The sequence below is a fragment of the Squalius cephalus genome, assembly GCF_949319135.1.
Source record: "Squalius cephalus genome assembly, chromosome: 7".
NCBI lineage: Eukaryota > Metazoa > Chordata > Actinopteri > Cypriniformes > Leuciscidae > Squalius > Squalius cephalus.
The window spans coordinates 20,876,966-20,895,577 of NC_137128.1; the positions used below are offsets into that span (position 1 = coordinate 20,876,966).

Sequence of the window (18,612 nt, forward strand, 5' to 3'; positions counted from 1 at the left end):
TACGTTCATTTAATACCTTTTAACTAATTTAAGACAGTGCTTACTAGGATACTCGACAAAACAGGAATTTTGACATAATTTTGAGTGTTTTTGTCCGAAAATTAATGTAATGAAAAATACAGTATGTTTTTATATACCATCAAGGCGTTGCTTTACAAGAGTGCATGAATTAATAGTAATAAAGACAGCTCTCACATTTGCTGATGGCCAACTCAATGTGCTCTGTGCACAGGACAGAGCGCCTCCTGAAGTCCTGAAAGGTGCCGGCGGCCCCCGCGCAGGGGTAATGGTACGAGCGATCACACCCCTCCTCACAGCACTTGATGGATGCTCCAAGGCGCTTACAATATGCACAATGCTATAAAAGATGAGACATAATTGATGAGACCACTGACAATACAGTTTTGATGCTAAAACATGTTAAAAGAGGGGGCATCAATTATTTTAACAGTCTATAATCCTTAATTGAAACCTTACATGCATTAACTGCTCATCACAATCAACATTCAAGCTTAGATTTCTGTCAACTAATATTAAACCAAACAAATCTATACAATGAGACATGAAAGCTGACAGTGTAATGCATGTGGTCAGACTAACAGCTAGTGAGAGCTGTGACAAACCACATCGATGACAGACTGACTGAGGTGTAATTATCCTATTATGCCTGTAATCTCCCACAGACCACAGAGGAGAGGGACCAATTCACTAAACAGTTGCGTCGCTATTGTGTGCAGTATCTCAGAGGCATGTGTATTGAAATTAAGTCACTTTGATCTAGACGTGCAGTAAGTCAAGTGCACTGCATTTTAAAGAGCTGATTCAGGTGTCTGACTGAGAGTGGTGCATCTGTATAGAGAGTAAAGTACAGCAGATTGCAGTAGCCTGCTACATCCTCCACAGAAATCTGCTTAACAGCCTGCAAGATTGTTGCAATTAGCTATCACAACTTAAAATTTTGTGCTAAAATTTAGTACTTTTACTTGTTGAGATAACTCAAATATCCAAGTCACTTAATACAATGTCACATTTCAAGTTGACAACAGCATTTTTTTTATTTTTTTTACAGTGCGACGAGCAAATTGTGGCATTTACTGGATTTGCATAATTCCATTAGTGAACTGGGAGTCCCCCTGTAGTCAATAATTGTATCCCTTAAAACTCATTTTTGATCACCAAAATGACAAATATAAAAAATAAAAATTCTACATGCCTTAGCTTGAATGTAACTCTACACCCTTGCTTCATATAGAATATATGGATCCATGAATATGCTAATTAGCCACACCTCCACTCACTCACACCAGCTCACAGATTCACTCGGCCAACTAACTGAGGTAAACATTGCACAATGGTATCGCTTTTCACAACGTCGGACACATAATGGTAATTAATATGATTAGCCTTTTGCTTGACTATGTTATCAAATAGCTAATAATGTTGCTAATGTTACACAAACCATGTTCCCGTTCGCCATCTCAGAGTCAGACAGCTGCCTTCTAAAAATCATCAGAAACGCTCTGAACAACTCAGAACGTCAGTGGTACATCATAACATTGTAATATACGTAATGCACCCGCTATATTGATAAAAATTTACCCGATTTTTCAAATCAACAGAAAAATATACCGGGATAACCTGGCTTTGCTGTTAATGACATGCTAAATCCCGCCGCGTGATTGGTTACAAGGTAGTTTGTGACGTCAGAAACACCAGCGATTTTAAACTGCGTTTTTTGAGAACGTGTCTTTATTGGTTCACTGCAGTTTTAAAGAGAAAATACTCAGCCATGGTGTTGACTTATGAATTTGCACATGGTTTGTATTAAAGCATATCAAAAACACCACATAGACATAAAAACAACACATTACTGTCTTTGGTTCACCGCAGTTTAAAGAGAAAATACTCAGCAATGGTGTTGACTTATGAATTTGCACATGGTTTGTATTAAAGCATATTAAAAACACCACATAGACATATAAACAACATTAAAAACTTGATTTTCACCACAGGAGGACTTTAAACAACGCAGTCAGCATGTTTAAATAAATCAGGCATTATTTTTTAGTCCATTCTCTATTTTATCATACTTAATGTATGCTCTTAATATGAGGTTTAGTAAATGATGACAACATTTTTATTGGCTCAAAGTTCCCTCTCATCATATTTATCACCATAAAAAAGTCTTTCATCATATTTATATTCTCTCCATACTTTTCAGCATACTTGTCAAACTCTCAGTTATCAAAAATACTGGAATTTTGATATTATACCTTGATAAATATTAATATTCAATACCATTTTCGGAACCACAGGGAAAAATTGCCACAACATTAAGGGCATTCAATTTGAACAGTATCTCCGTTAATTTACTTATATTTAAAGCATTTTCTTAGCAACTGAAACTTGTTGATATAATGTAACTTTTTTTTTTTTTTTTTTTTTTACAACAATACCCACATCTACCCTCATTAAATGCCTGCAGCACTCAACAACCACTGGCAAAATCCAGCAGCTGGAGCATGCAAGACCTCAGACAACACAATAATTGTGAAATAATAATGGCTGTTTACAAAAACAACTGTCAATGCGGCCTTGCTGCGAATTACATAACCTTTCAAACCTGTACTATGAGAGCGGATAGACGATTCCTAATAAATATTCAGGGAGAGGAAAAGAGTTTAATTCCTTAGAGGTCACACATCTCAGCTCTACAGTTGCATTTCATTAACTCCTGCCGACATTGCAGGCTGTTTCATGGGCCAGATGTACTCTTCCCAAATGTTAGGTTCCAATTTGCATAAACTATAACTGTAACCTATAACATCTTCCTGAAAACACTTACATATTTCCCTCTGAAAACCAGCACTAGGCCAATGTTCCCTTTTTTCTGTTTGAATCGATCTGTTCTGCGTCTCTGTCCATCGTCCTGCTTAATGAGCTCCTCAGAAACCAGATGTACGCTAAAAGTCAACCAACACTGCGAGATGAGTCCAGACCTGACATGTCCTTAGCCATCATGTTTACAGCTGCTCTCCGCGTCTTGTTAACTGCGCATTTTGTTTCACACCTCAAGTTGTTCCGCACCCACAGCAAATGGATTTTGATAAGACATGCCTTCAAATGGAGCGGTGCGCGATTAATGCACATCCATCTAAGGGGGATTCCACTAAAGCATGTCAATCTGGCGAGCCACCCATACGAACGTACAAATCACACACGTATTAATTGAGCTCTCAACTGGCATTTACCATTAAATGCAGAGTTGCTGTAAATTCACAAGATTAAATGGCAGAGCGCTATTAAGGAATGTGATTCGAGGGAGTTGCTGCATGGGGGGTGTTAAGTGATGAAGCTGATGACGCCACTGCCCCTTTGAGTGCCGTGACCTTTTCTATTTCACAGCTGATCAACGGCGACCTTTAGCAGCCAGTTAGATCTCTCATCCAACTCTAGTGTTTCACAGAAACGCAGCAGCATGGCCATAAGAGTCAGCAGGTATATGAAGAACTCTACCAGGTGTCATTAGAGTGATATTAAAGGAGTAGTTCACTTTAAAATGAAAATAACCCCATGATTTACCCACCTCACTAGGTGTATATGAGTTTATCGCAGTTATATTAAAAAATATCCTGGCTCTTCCAGGTTTAATAATGGCAGTGAATTGCAACCAACAGTTTGAAGCTCAAAAAAGTGCATCCATCCATCATAAACAAACTCCACACAGCTCTGGGGGTTAATAAAGGCCTTCTGAAGCAAAGCGATGAGTTTGTGTAAGAAAAATATTCATATTTAACATGTTAACATGTAAAATTCTAGCTTCCAGACAAACGACCTACTAATGACGTTGGAAGTAGCGTAGTGCGTCATGGCGTAGCGTAAATATCAGCAGTGCGTCGCATTACTCGCATAAGTTGCGCTTAGACTTAAGTCGAATCCGTATGTTCGTTCGTTTTGATTAAATATGAATATTTTTCTTAAACAAACTCATCGCTTTGCTTCATTAACCCACTGGAGCCGTGTTGAGTTTGTTTATGATGGATGGATTCACTTCTTTGAGCTTCAATCTGTTGGTTGCAATTCACTGCCATTATCAAGCTTGGAAGAGCCAGGATATTTTTTTATATTTATGATATTTACTAAAACCATTAAACATTTTTTTTGGTAATTGGGATAAAGCTGAAATAAAATCAAATATAAAAATCTGAAATGTCACCTTGACATCTAAGTAAAATATATAAATAAAGTAAGTCGAATAAATAAATAAATAAATAAAATAAGTTGAAATACTAAAATCACTAAAACTGAAATATTTTTTTTTTAAAGCTACACAGAAAAATAAAAAAATAAAAAAATATATAATAATAAAAAGCAGATAATAGGGGCCAGCATCAAAAACACTACATAATCTGGTGTCCAGCTTTGCTGGAAGCCATTAAGGACAAATTCTAAAAACAGTTTCAGGAAAGATAGCTGTCATAAAACTAAAATACAGGCACATTATGGTCAATCAATAAAAGGAGGGGGAAAAAACACCATTAAGAGAGAGCTGAGCATTTTAACCCTCATTTGCATAACCTTTCAAGTTCTCCAGTGAGGTGATGTAATATTTGCATAAAGTTTACAGTCATTATTTTATTCACGAGTTCTTGCATGCTTCAGCCAAGATGAACATGAACGAGTTATCCCAGCATACCTCTGTGCTCCCTGAGTGGATGGCTTTGTCCACGTTTAGCAGTGATTGATCCTCCGCTTGACACACAAAATTTGACCACAACGCGCAGCTTTGATGGGCCCAGCACTGACCTGCCAACACAAGAAAGTTGGACAAGGAATTAGAAGATGGCATGGGAAATTTCATAATTTACTAGTCTTTTCAAATTTTATTATATTCTTTCATGTGTTAAACATAAAATGAGACACTCTGCCAAAACTCTCATTTTGTGTTTCACAGAATAAAGTCACCCAAATTTGTAATGATCCCTTTCTGACCAACGTAGTGCAGATTTACTGGCAGAACAGCAGTTCAAGTTCATTTTATTGGACTAGCAAATTTCTGGTCCTCACCTCAAACAAGTTTCATGTATCTGACTACATTGTAGTTTTAGGCTGCTTTCTGAAAGGCTTCTTTTTTTAGTTTCTTTAAATCATCCTCTGTTTTCAACCGCTTGATATGAGAGTGAAACCTGGTTTCTTTATAGAAACTACACTTTCTTCTATAAAATCTTTATTACTTAAAAGTAACACTCAAAATTACAGTCTAGGCAACATTGTTTCTACAGTTTGCTTTTCTCTGAATGTGCCTTGGTGAAGTTTTTAACAAGTGCTTACCTGACTCCTCAAAGAGTGTTCGGACGTCAATGCCGTCTGGCAGGCCGACGTGGCTGAGCTCATCCCAGAATCTGCCTCCTGCTTCCTCTGCCCCGACACTGAAGACAGACACAGAGTGATTAGTGGTGATCAGGTTTTAGTCTCACACCATGTCCTAACCATGATTATCTGTTTGTCCAACCAATGGCAGACGGGGGAAAGTGATCTTGTTTGAAAACAGTCATTATTTTTGCACTTTTATTTGGTGAATGAAATTAAAGGTACACTACAGCACCTTTCACACAGAGATTCCGGAAAATACACGGATAAAGTGACCTGGGATTTGACCAGGGTTCATTTGATTGGTTCATTCACACTGCCAGTGATTTTCCGGAATCAGAAAATCTCTGAGAGTGCGTTCACACACAACCCGTAAAAATCCCGTAAAGACACGTGACATCGATGTGACTTGTAATGTCTCAGCAGCGTCTTAAGTTTGCTTATGAGCTGCGATTTCTCTCTCTCGAGAAACCACGCTTGTCCATTCGATCATAAACTTGCGCATTATGTACAGTTTCACTAGCTGGCGAACGATCCCGTCTTCGGCATCATCACCACGACACAGCATTATTACGGCTTTTGTTCACACGGCGCGCATTCCAGGAATGAACACGTTACTAGGTCCCCAACCCGGCATCGATGCCGGTTATCAATCCCGGGTCGTGTTTGCGTTCACACAGAAGGCGTTCTGCCAATTTGCCGAGATCATCGCACTGTGTGAAAGGGGCTTACGTAACAAATGAAGTAAATTTAATTAATGAGTCGGGGGATTTTTAATCATAAAGGTAATTTAATCATAAAATGGCTAATAATATAATATTATAATATAATATTAATAAAATAATATTACATGTTTATTTCTTGGAAATGCAAATTTCACAATAAAGCACTGAGCTTAATTTGAGGGTTTTTTTAATTAAAAATAGAAACATGTAAACACCTAAAAACTTATTTTTGGACATCACATTAAAAATAACATTTAAATTGGATAGTATTTAGAGCTTTGTAGAGCTAGAAAAAGTGTTAAGCACTTGAAAGTCCTTGAAAAGTCCTTGAATTTCACTCTCAAAAGGTCAAAAGGTCAAAACATTTGACTATTTCTGCCACAAAACCATGGTTACAGTTAGCGTAACTAAATTGAATCCATGGTGAATGTTGGTGATTTGTGGACTGAAAATCCTTCTATAACTTGTTTGTTCACGGCACAATGTTTCTCCAGGTTTCCACGTCTGCGCAGTTTGATATGATATGGTTTATAACAGAAATCTGAGCCGAATTTGAATGCTTCTCACTAGATGTCGCAGCGGTTTTATTAGTGCTGCGACGAATTCAAACGCTTTCTCATTGGATTTCTCAGCGCTGTGTAGTAACGGTGTCATGTGATCAAGATCGGTCGACGAGTAAACCTGTTCTGAACTCGTGCTTCACTGTCTAATATTATTCGAGCTAATAACCCGTCAGCGCTGTGCAGCTCAAACGTTTCATTTGCCACTTGATGTTTTTCATATACAACAGAAATGGCAGCTCTTATCAGTTGGGCAATGTGGTGATCACACCACTGCGACCTCTAACAAAATTTACTCACACCGCCAAGAAAAAGGGTTGTGAAATTGATTGAATAAGCACAACCAAAACAATGTTCTTCCGCAAAATGCAAACGGTTTTTAACGGCTAGAGGGCCAAAAGTTACTTAGTGTATCTTTAAGACATTTCACCTTTCACCAATAAGCAGTGCAGGTGTGTTGACCAATATTTTGGACCAATGAGATTTCACTGTAGAAGGGCTACTCAGAAAGGTGCGGCTAAAATGGAAACCATCCGAAAGTTCCATTGCTAAAATGCTTGTCACAGTTGTAGCTGGTTTGGACAAAAACTCAGGGTGCACTTTGTTTGGTCATGCCTTGTTGGGACATGGTATCAGAAGAGAAGGAAGAGCAAATGAAGATGTGTCAAACCAACGATGGTTTTCTAAGTTAATGAAAAGATCAAATATTATATCAAGGAGCAATACAAATGGACTATTTCTGTAATAACAATTAATAATAGTGCAACCACACTGCCACAGAAAACAAGTAACAGCATTTTCCAAAATATATTCCCTTTAAACGTGGAATATTTACAGAACCATTATTGGTCGGGCACCAGCTTATTTGCAAAATATGCAACAATGTCACTGCCAAAAATCAAATTAGATCACCTAACTGCATCTAATTCCAAATATTCCCCAAACAATCTGTCTCTGCCTGCTCTGCCTTTAAATTTATGCCACTAATGATGGAATGAGCAGCAAAAAACATTGAAAATGGGCATTTGCATCTCTCCGTTAGCTTTTACTAACACCTGCAAATTCCTAGGTCGCTGTACAGTGTTATAGAAATAAAATATTATAAGCCGTTTTTTATTTGATATTAATTAATCAGCACATCATGTACTAAATTCAATTAAAAAGTTTCACAGGCCTAATTTCTATAGACCATATATAGAGTGAGATGAATGTGAACATGATCTCTATTACTGCTGGCCCTCTATCATGAACCACAGGCACAAGGAGAGTGTTAATTTATTCTTGACATTCAGGGACTGGAGGGGTTTGACTCACAGCCATTTTAATTTAGGAATGGGGGGGGGGGGGTTGCGTGGGATGGTGCTGATTGATTAACCACTTACACAGAAATGACTCATCGTAAACACATCATGGGGCAAAAATGCATCCATCACAGCTCGGCGCATCTCATTATACCCCTCCCCTATCCACCTGCTGGGACGGCTGACATATACGAGGGGTCAACTGTGATTTCAAACGCAGAGTGTGCTGCTGACTGACATTCTGTGTAATCCCATGACAATAGATGAGGATGAAACGAAATATAATTTCTGAGTGCCGTATTATTTTACCTAGTAGTGCTCATACTGTAAATACAAATGGGGTTTTGTGCTATGTTACATAACCTAACAAAGCAATTAAATGATGTACACTAGGCAAAATCAATATCACGAGCATGGAAACCAACACAAACAAACAGGTTTCCATAAATAACACATTTGATAACATATAGCTACCACGCAGTGGTGAAAGAGCTTCATGTGGCATGCTAAAAAAAAATTCTTTGCACCACAGTGACACAAAACGGAAGTAGGGATGCGCCAAAACTGATATACCAATGATGTTGTGGTTGATCAATTAATAATTTTACAATTCAATTATATTTTGTCTTAATAAATTAAAAATAACACACTAACACTAATAAATAAAAACATGTTTAACATTCTTTTAAATTCTACAAGCGAACTTAGGCAGAACAATACTATAACGCACACTATGAAAAGTGGATATTCATTTTGAAATGGCTAAATATTATATTTAATAGTGGTATTAAATAAATTGTTTGTGTAATTTTATGTTAACTTTGAGTTTTAGATGACAGCAAAATGAATCTTTATGTGAGAACGGTAAATGAGCATGAACAATAAAATATTCAATTTGTTTCAATACTATAAAAATATCCAGCCTGATCTCACGGCAATTCGTACGAATTCTACGAGGTGGCTAATTCGTACGAATTCATACGACCTCACTCGTATGAATTCGTACGATTTTTGCTAAATCGTACATATTTTACAAATTGCCCAATTCGTATGAATTCATACGAATGACCTACCCCTGACCCCGCCCCTAAACCTACCCATCACGTGGGTTTAGACAAATCGTACAAATTCGTACGAGTGAGGTCGTACGAATTCGTACGAATTAGCCACTTTTTTATCACTCGTACGAATTCGTACGAATTGGTCGTGAGATAGCGTTGAAATATCTCTAACATCAGCCAATATTCAATACGGAACCGATTGTGCATAAATGTAAATATTACAATATACGCTTATGATTATTTCAATGATTACAAAAAAGTAGTTGGAACAAACTTACAAATGTCTAAAGGACAATAATTGTTGTAAAATAAATGTTAGAATGGAGAAAAAAATGTAAAAATAAATAATATATATATATCTATATATATATATAGATATATATACTATTTATCATAAGGTTAATGATTAGGGATAAAGTGTTTGGCTTCAGGCACATACCTATAAATGATTATAATGTTTGCCAAAAGGAAAAACAACAACAAGAGAAAACAGAAAAAAAGAGAATAATTGACATAAAAATAATGTCATAATGGAAATCAAAAAACTTTTTTTTTTAAATAGGCTTCATAAAAAATGTAAAAAAAAAAAAACATGCTGCTGTAAATGAACCAAAAAATTCTCTTTAAATTGTGTTTTTCCACCATTACGACTAGCTACTCCACATTCAGACCTGCTGCTCGATACTGCGGGCCACAGATGACAAAGCTCAGCAGGGCTGGCTAACCGCCAACATCAGACTGGCAGCACATTACGTCACACGTGCCCCTGGGAGACGGCTGATTGGCTCCAAAGAGCCAAGACAAATTAGGCAGCTGTGCGAGAGAGCAGGGAGAGGGCCCTTTGTTGGACTGAGCGCATGCTGGGGCCGGCGTCTCACATCTCGCTCTGTGACTCCCAATAGCTGCAGGGTAATGATCAGCTAGGGGAGAACGCTCGCAGAGAGCCACATATGAAAAGCAAATAGCCAACAGCCATGTGCGTGTTTATACCTTTTTGAATGAAGCACAGGACGCAGGATTTAGATCTATCCGGCTAATGCCATACTATTGGGGTCGTATAGCACTATGACATTAAATGTAACTCAAGCATGACAGGCGTTTGCTTACATACACGCAAAATACAGGCTCGATTATGTGCACAATGTGGAGGACGACATAAATGGTAATTTATGCCAATCATCTTTTATATTCCTTTTAAGTACACCTACAGTGACCCTAAAGACTGTAGTAATTGCTGATGAAAATTCAGCTTTGCCATCACAAGAATAAATAAACGGAGCAATTCCAAGAGGGTCCTCACACTCGGGCCCTAATTACATTTTAAAATATATTAAAATAGAAAACAGTTATTTTAATATTTCAGAATATTACTGGTTTAACTGTATTTATCCATTAAATATGCAATTGATAACATACAGTCAGTTGGTCAATATCGCAAAATAAATAAATGGGCAAGCACATTTATGATATTAATTTAATTACTCGCATATATACTGGGTGGTGGATTCGGAACATGGTTTGAGTTTCAGGGCTGAGAAAAATATTATGTGTAACATTGCTAGCACTGTTCTATGTTACAGAGAAATACTAAACCATAGAATCGAGCCTTTAAAATATAAATTAAGTGCTGTCGAGAAAAAAAGAAAGAAAGGAGACCACCTGAACATTTTAATATCTTATTAATAAACTAGTGTTTCGGCTGCAAAGATGAATTTGATGACGCTGACTTGCCATCTTCTGCAGTTTAGTGCATGTGCCTATAGAGAGAAATGCACGTTAAGTTAAATGTCATGCAGTAAGTGCTGTACCAATTTAGGTTTATTTAGATTAATGTTTCAAAAGATAAGCCATTTTTTAGGTTGATGAATAACAGGCGAACGATTTGGATTTCCTGCCCGACATAATTACCACATGGACCAGCCCTGTTAATGATCTGTTCGTCACGGACTGCGTGACTTTGCCACTTCCTGTGGAGTATTTTTTCCTACCAACTAATTAAAATTTGTCCGAATAGGCCGCGTCGATTAACGTTTAGTCGACTATTAGGGGGCAGCCTTAATTTTTAAAGGATCAAGTGACACTGAAGACTGGAGTAATGGCTGCTAAAAATTCAGCTTAGACATCACAGGAATAAATTACATTTTAAAATGTATTAAAATAGAAAACAATGGTTACATTTTTAAATTGTAATAATAGTTCACGATATTATTGTTTTTACTGTATTTTTGATCAAATAAATGCAGCTTTGCATAAGAGACTTCTTTAAAAACATTAAACTTATAACCTGAAAGCCAGTATACACTACTACTACTACTACTACTACTACTCAATGAACAGCTACAATGTGCTTTAAATCAAAGTATGTGGGATAAATAAGCATTGCCATTTGCTAAGACGACACACAAAGGGTCACTTTAGGACGAATACTGTTTGCTTCTCATGAGTCTGTCTCCAGGATATTAAGCAAAAACACACACATACTAGAGCAATGAGTGCAATTTTCAACTGGAATGATCCGTATTCAGTCTCTGCCTGAAATTTCATCCAGATGAGGGTGATTCAACCAGTGACGTCAGGTATCAGCGCCCTGCTGCCTGTAACAGACCTACCGTTCAGAACAGCCCTTACATACACCGTCACAGAGAGTGCAAACACACACACGCACATCCTTTGGCTCGTGTAACACTTTCCTCTCTCTGACAGCGGCCAATACCATCTGATCTACTTCACAGGGGCCGACCAAGAAGAAGAAACGTGAGAGTTGTGTTGTCGTGAGAGAAGCCCCATTTAGCTGAGCTCATTTAAACATTACACTACACATCACAGCTGATATCATACAACAGCCCCACTTGCCCCAGCCAATCAGCTTACCTCTCTGGGCCCCTGTGTCTCCCTGATTGGCTGGCAGCCCCACTCTTGTCGTCATGGTCATGGCCCTCTTCTGTCGAGGATTGTCGGAGTGGAGGGTCGTATCCGGGCGTGACCCTGAATGGCTTCAGATCCCCCTGGCCCAACAGGCTTCGACCACCACAGTAACAGAAGGCACAGAGCTGTTCGCTGTGAGGAGATGAGAGGAATGCGGTTAGCGGATGAAACGAGATGGCACATGTTGTAGTTCTGAACATGTGCAACGTAATGGGTTTAATGGAATGTTTCGGTTAAATGCAGAACGTTCCTTTAACACTGTAGCAAAATTGCAACATTTTGTTTGAAACAACTAAATATTCACTCAATGTTTAACATACAAACTATATATAACAGCAGCTCACACTTCGGCAGGAAAATAATTACAATTGACCCTTCGCTAAACTCCAACCCCCTCGGTCAGTGCTAATTCAGACTAGCTTTACAGAACATAGGAGTGAACAGGAGATTTTTGAGAGATTTTCAGTAAAATGTGCTCATAAACTTGTGAAATTGATTGGATATTATTTTTAGTTGGCATTGTGTGTGACATTGCAAACCATTCTATCTGCCATTTCTATTTAAAGAAACTATTAAACTTCACAATAACATGATTAAAAACTCATTATCAAGTATCAAGTCAAATGCATCTCACTGTCAACTGAAACTTGGAGTAAATGTATCTTTGGAATGAGGATTGATACATTGCTTAATCACACTATGCACTTCTCAGGATTTATTTACAGTTATATCCTTTCCGGGTATCTTGTACCACTGTTATGAGCGTCAACAACAGTTTATTATATTTTAGTTGATTTCCATAAAATTGCTATTGAAAATATCCAAACACAAAGATGCACCATAGACTTGCATTAGAAAAGAACACAAGCTCGTCCAAGAAAACGTCAGTCAAGAACAGTTGCTAAGGTAGGACTGGCCAGAAATGTTTTTAGAGTGGCGCTTATTGAAAGGACAGTTTGGATCTCCCAGCATGCCAAATTCACGCTTAATTGTTATAGATCAAATTAGAAAATCGTTCCCAATATTTAATAAAGCAAAAAGTGCCGTGAAACCATGGTTTACAGTAACAGCAGAAGGCTGTTGTCAGGCTTCAATGTGTTTGAAGATGAATGTAATGGCCTGTTCATAACTACATTTCTGTCATTCAACTCTTGGGAGATTAGTATGGTAATAGAGATTGGCATGGTAATATATATGGCAGTGTTAACGTATTTGGTATTGGCGGAATAGATCTGCTACGCTGCTACTGCTGCAGAGCAATAAACTGAGACTTGCTACTGCCAATACATTCACAGACATTGCTGTGAGCAAGTAAGACATGCTGCTGCTGCTGCACATATAACATGCATGAAATAACCCCCTGTAGCAGATCTATACAGGTGGAGCTGGGGAAGCGCACTGCAGACTGCTACAGCAAACATGACCAGTATTTGAATGTTGACCTGCAACTCATTGTCTGTTGATGCAACAGCAACCAATTCGCTACGCTATGTAGATAATGATGTGATCGCTACCAAATGAGTTAAGGACCTATCAGTCTACCCCACCTAGAGTTTCATGACAGAACTATAGGTATTAGCATCTACACCAACGCACGATAACGTTCTGTTTGCTTTAAATGCTCAAGCTCTTAAAGGGGACATATCATGCTAAATCCACTTTTTTAGCCCTTAAATGCATTTAGTTGTATATTTGGAGTGTTTAGAAGTACAGAAAATTTGAAATTATTCTCTTCAGGTGCTTCGTTGATATCTTTATATTCTGTTTTGGTCATATTTTTCAACCTGTTCCGATTTTTCTGTTATCTATGACGTTTTTTGAACTATTACGTCACAGTATTTGCAGCGGAACTGCCAAATAAGGACATTGACTTCCAGCCCAACACTTCCAGCAATCCGCCATTTTTATTTCTCGCTGCAATTTTGTAGTCCAAGCTAAAAGATGCAGAAGTTACGAGAGGGTAAGTTAAAATGTTCGGTTGTTGGATGTAGTAACCCACACGCTTCATTACACCGTCTAATGTAGATGAACTGCCGCGCTTGTGGCGCATGTTTAACTGAAAGAACGAGCAGAGAGAGAGAGACCCGGTCGCGCGCACGCACTCTCTCTCTCTTCGGAGCCAGGCGAAAATGTAAACAAGACTTCACCGTCTCCAAACTAGACGCTGTCTTGCTCTCTCTCCCTCGCACATATTAATCAAAATAAATCGACACGGTGGTAAAAGGTCGGAAGACCAAAGTTTCATGTGTAAATACAGTAACGTTAACACACCATTGCGATACATCCATATGAAGACGTTGTTCTGCAGGTTCGTCGTCTTCATTTTCATCTCGCTCCGGCTCCGACTCTGGCTCGAACATGTAAGGCTGGCTGGACAAGTCTTCCGTTGTTGACATTTTGTTAATAACGTGTGAATAAAAAGTTTCTGTGCCGCTAGATAATCTTATCTCTGCTATCAAACTACAAAAATGGCCGAACGGGGTGGAGTTGAACCGAGTGTCACCTCTGCATCCTGGAGAGGGGGCGGGGTATGAAGTGTCTCAATTGTATTTAAAGAGACCGCACCAAAACGAGTTGCTCTCAGACGCACATCAGAAAAGGGGTAGAAAAGGGGCCTGTGGAGCTATAATAATGAGGAATTCAGACCCAAGCATTGCAGTTCCGCTTTATATAGACTACAAATGTATGATTTATATGTAAAAAGGAACGATTTAAAAGCATGATATGTCTCCTTTAATACACTTTTGGATTCTGATTGGCTGTCAATGTTTTTATCGTTTAACTGGGGAAAAAAATTGCTGTGAAAGTGATTCCAACGATATCGTTTATCTCTGTCATTCTTTTACATTTATAACGATTTTTAAAATGATATAGTCTTATGTGTTTGGATTGAGAACAACATGAGGGTGAGTAAATTATGACAATTTTCATTTTTGGATGAACTATCACTAAATATAACAGAAGTGAAATTGTGCAACCTAGAATGCCCAGTTTTTATTTAAAAAAAAAAAAAGTATAAAGATAATTTTTAATAACTTGTGGCTTTCTAAAAAAACAAAAACATTTAAGGAATACTATCAACAATAACAATAAAATATTTGATATATTTAAATTTGTACCATACATTTTAAATGAATGAAATACACTGCAATAGATTCATATCTACCTGAGAGTCTCTGACTGTCACACTCAAAGGAGAATAAAACAAGTTGCAAAACCAAAGTTTCTAATACTAAGAAGTATGTGGGAGTGTTAGAATTCACACATGCTGTGTCTTTTGTCTATGAAAATTTTCCATCCAAGAACTCCACTATATCCTCACTGGAATAAAAGTGAGGAGACAGCTTCGCAAAATATAGCTACATAACATTTAGACACAACAGATTCAACAGTGAAATCACGGCCAGCAATATGAGTAATTCCTATTTTACAACTTTCAAATGAAAATGATCACATCATCATGACATTAAAAAACTGCCACAATGTAAAAACAAACTAATTTGCAACAGACCGATGGACAAAACATTATTTTTTGTGTTGCAATGTCGCTACATCAAATTTCTTTTGATGATGAGTGTGTGATTTCTGTGTAAAAAGTAGAGGTGGGCGATATATCGTTTAGACGATAATATCCAAATTGTTGTCTGGACGATATGCAAAATTGGGATATCGAATATTTCATAATTTGTACAATCCGACCCCCCAAACATGAAAAGAGCTGATAGAAGTTAAAGAGAAAACAAATAACGCACACTATAACCTTCTAAACAATTATATGTAGTGATTTTTAATACTGTAGGGCAGTACTATTCCCGGAAGCAACCTCCGATGGTCCCGTGTCGTCAAAAACGCACATTCATACGTAAATTCGAAATAGTGCGCGCAAAAGCACATGCGCAAAACCGTTTTGGAAAATTATATATCAATTATTTTTATTTTATCATATGTCATTTTACAAAAGGACATTTTACAAACCTACGTTTTGCGCATGTGCTCCCGCACGCACTTTTTCAGTCACAACACAGCAATCAGAGGAGGACGCGCTGAAAACTGTAATGCTGTTCTCTTCCTTCATAACTCGTATTGAGAAGGTTTGAGTTGCAGAGGAATTTGTGACTGTTTCACCTGTTCAACCACATCAAAGTTTCGTAATTAGTAAGTCCGTGCTTTTCTCTTTTTGTTCTTATGTGCTGAAGGGCCGCTGTGCCTTGGTGAAACGGTGTTTGTATGTGAAGAGCTCTTTTCCAAAACGCCATAAACCTAAAAAGCTGCCTCAAAGAACCAGCAAAAGTAATGATTATGAATATGTAAAATATTGCAATAAGACATTTTAATTGTTTATTAATTTCTGTGTCGGCTGCAAAGATGAAGTTGACGATCTACTATTGACTCGCGATCTTCGCAGTAGGCTAGTGAACGCACCGGAGAAATGCACATTTATTAGGCTACATAGTTTTATTTTATTTTGTTTTGGATGGTTTTGTTTAGAACCAGCTTTCTGTAAATATATTTCACATTTTTTAGGCCTGTGAGGCGAGTAGGCTACGGTTCGGTTCGGTTCGGTTCATGATGATATCTACAGTTCAAGCACCTTATGTTGTGATTGCTAGCCTATTACTTTTTATGTATTAAATTCAGGAAATTGGTGAATGAAAAATGTATTAAAATTAAGATACAAATAATACAAAACGAAATTCGTTTTAAAGAAAGGCTTTGTGCTTTCTGTTTTGAGTTCTCTGTGAAAGTTTGAAAGTCTTTTAGTGCCGCTTTCAGAGCGCGCGTCCATAATGGAGAACTGTCACGTGATATTGTTTTTTCCTCATAAATGCAAACACGAAAAATAAAAGACAAAAGACTTTTTTAAAAAGACAAACCATCAATTTTTGGAAGAAAATGGATGGATTTATAGCGTTTTGAGGAAAAAAAAGGCGTTTTGGGGAAAAAATGGATGGAATTATAGTGTTCTGAATTTTTTTTTTTTACTTTGAATTATCATCATCAACAATATTGTTTGATTTAATAATCACTGTTGCAAGAGGTGCCTAGTTCCATTTTTTTTTTTTTATTGTTTTATTTTGTAAGTGGAAAAAGTAGGGGCTACCTCAGATTCTGTTTAGTTAGCTCCTTTATTGTTTTTTCTATAGCCTACAATAATAGGTCAAATGCAGCAAGTCAAAAGACCAACTGGACCTTCTTTGCCAGTTTGCATACATTTCTTTGAAGGATGGCAAAAATATCGTCTGAATATCGATATCGAGATATTGGAAAAAAATATCGAGATATTCATTTTTGTCAATATCTCCCACCCCTAGTAAAAAGTGTCACTGCAATAATCCTCAAGATTCTGTAGTTTTGTCAGTGACACATCACAGCTTATGGAGGAAAACAGTAAATATTGAGCAGCCCTCAGATATAAAATTGGTCCCCACATCATTGGCCCTCATGGGCAGTAGAGTCCATCCTAAAAAGCTATCTTTCAGTCTGTTAGCAACCTTTCATGGACTGAAGCCTGGGAGACCTGCGGCCGTGGTGAGTTCACTGTTTGGACAGGGGTTTGTGTGTTTATGTATGTTTGTGCATGTGTGGCAGGGGAACCTTAAATTTGTAGTGTAACATCAACATTGAGGCATATTCAGCTGAGAGCATAAACAAACAGACACGGCGCATACATACCAACAAACCCAGAGACGGGAATCCAAGAAAAAGATGTGTCCAGAATTAAATATGTTTAAAATAGCATACTAACATATTACACTTGCCAAAATGTGGAGTATGCAACAGCGCATATGGTATCCCATAATGCAATGCTCTTGACTTGACCATTGATTTCCATTGTAAAACAAAACAAAAAAAACAAAGTAATTTCAGCTCTCTGTCTCTTTTTTCTCATGATTTGACAATGTAGCACGGTGTTTCTCAGCTTTCAACAGCTCACAAGACCGTTTTCAGTGGGTCGCGGAGAAATAACAAGAAAAGTAATTCTAAGTTTTTCTGATGCAAGACCTTTATTTTGAAAGTCGTGTGAGAAAGCTGTTGACTCTTCTGTCAGACAGTTTAAATGTGAGTGCCTGAGAAAAAAACGGTTGTCCTGATTCAGAATCTGTGGTCAGATAAGATGTTGTCAGGATATATAAGTGTCACTATTCTAATGCTATTTTCATAACTTTCCTGTGCTGTCAGACGTTATTTTGTGTTTGTAGCACGCACTCTTCAATTGCACGCGCAAATGCGGCGGCGCGTGCTGTATATCACTTCATTATAAATAAAGCGCAAAAGAAATTACGAGCATGTAATGAAATTATTATGTTGTCAATTAGCAAGTCATGAAATTACCAAAAATATACGTAACTGGTATGTTGTGTGATTAATGATCAAACCAGAACCACTGATGTAGCATACTTCTGTTTGAAATATTTATTGTACACAATGCCTATGGTTTCTATGCAAAAAATAATAGTCAACATACAGTATAAGTAGTAAGCAACTATTCTGTTCTGGACAATGAATGACTGAAGTATTCCACTTATAGCCAGTAATTCTAAAAATCTTTGTAATGTCACACTAGAAATTAAAGGTCAAATTGAGTAAATCAAAGTCCCCCTGCATTGTGGGATACAGTACTTGACAGCATATTACACATTTTGGGAATGGAAACAGAAAATTTGCATGA

General features: G+C 37.5%; 1 protein-coding gene across 3 annotated transcripts in view; it reads right to left on the bottom strand.

Moving 5' to 3' along the window:
• The window catches only part of kmt2cb (lysine (K)-specific methyltransferase 2Cb), a 108,071-nt gene that overhangs the window by 62,304 nt on the left and 27,155 nt on the right, over positions 1 to 18,612 (bottom strand). For all 3 annotated transcript variants that reach the window (XM_079875452.1, XM_079875454.1, XM_079875453.1), the window contains exons 5-8: positions 11,889 to 12,074; positions 5,332 to 5,429; positions 4,697 to 4,806; positions 196 to 358 (exon numbers count right to left, since the gene is read on the bottom strand). In XM_079875452.1, the coding sequence (XP_079731578.1) occupies positions 196 to 358; positions 4,697 to 4,806; positions 5,332 to 5,429; positions 11,889 to 12,074 (557 nt within the window). The remainder of the gene's footprint in view (positions 1 to 195; positions 359 to 4,696; positions 4,807 to 5,331; positions 5,430 to 11,888; positions 12,075 to 18,612) is intronic.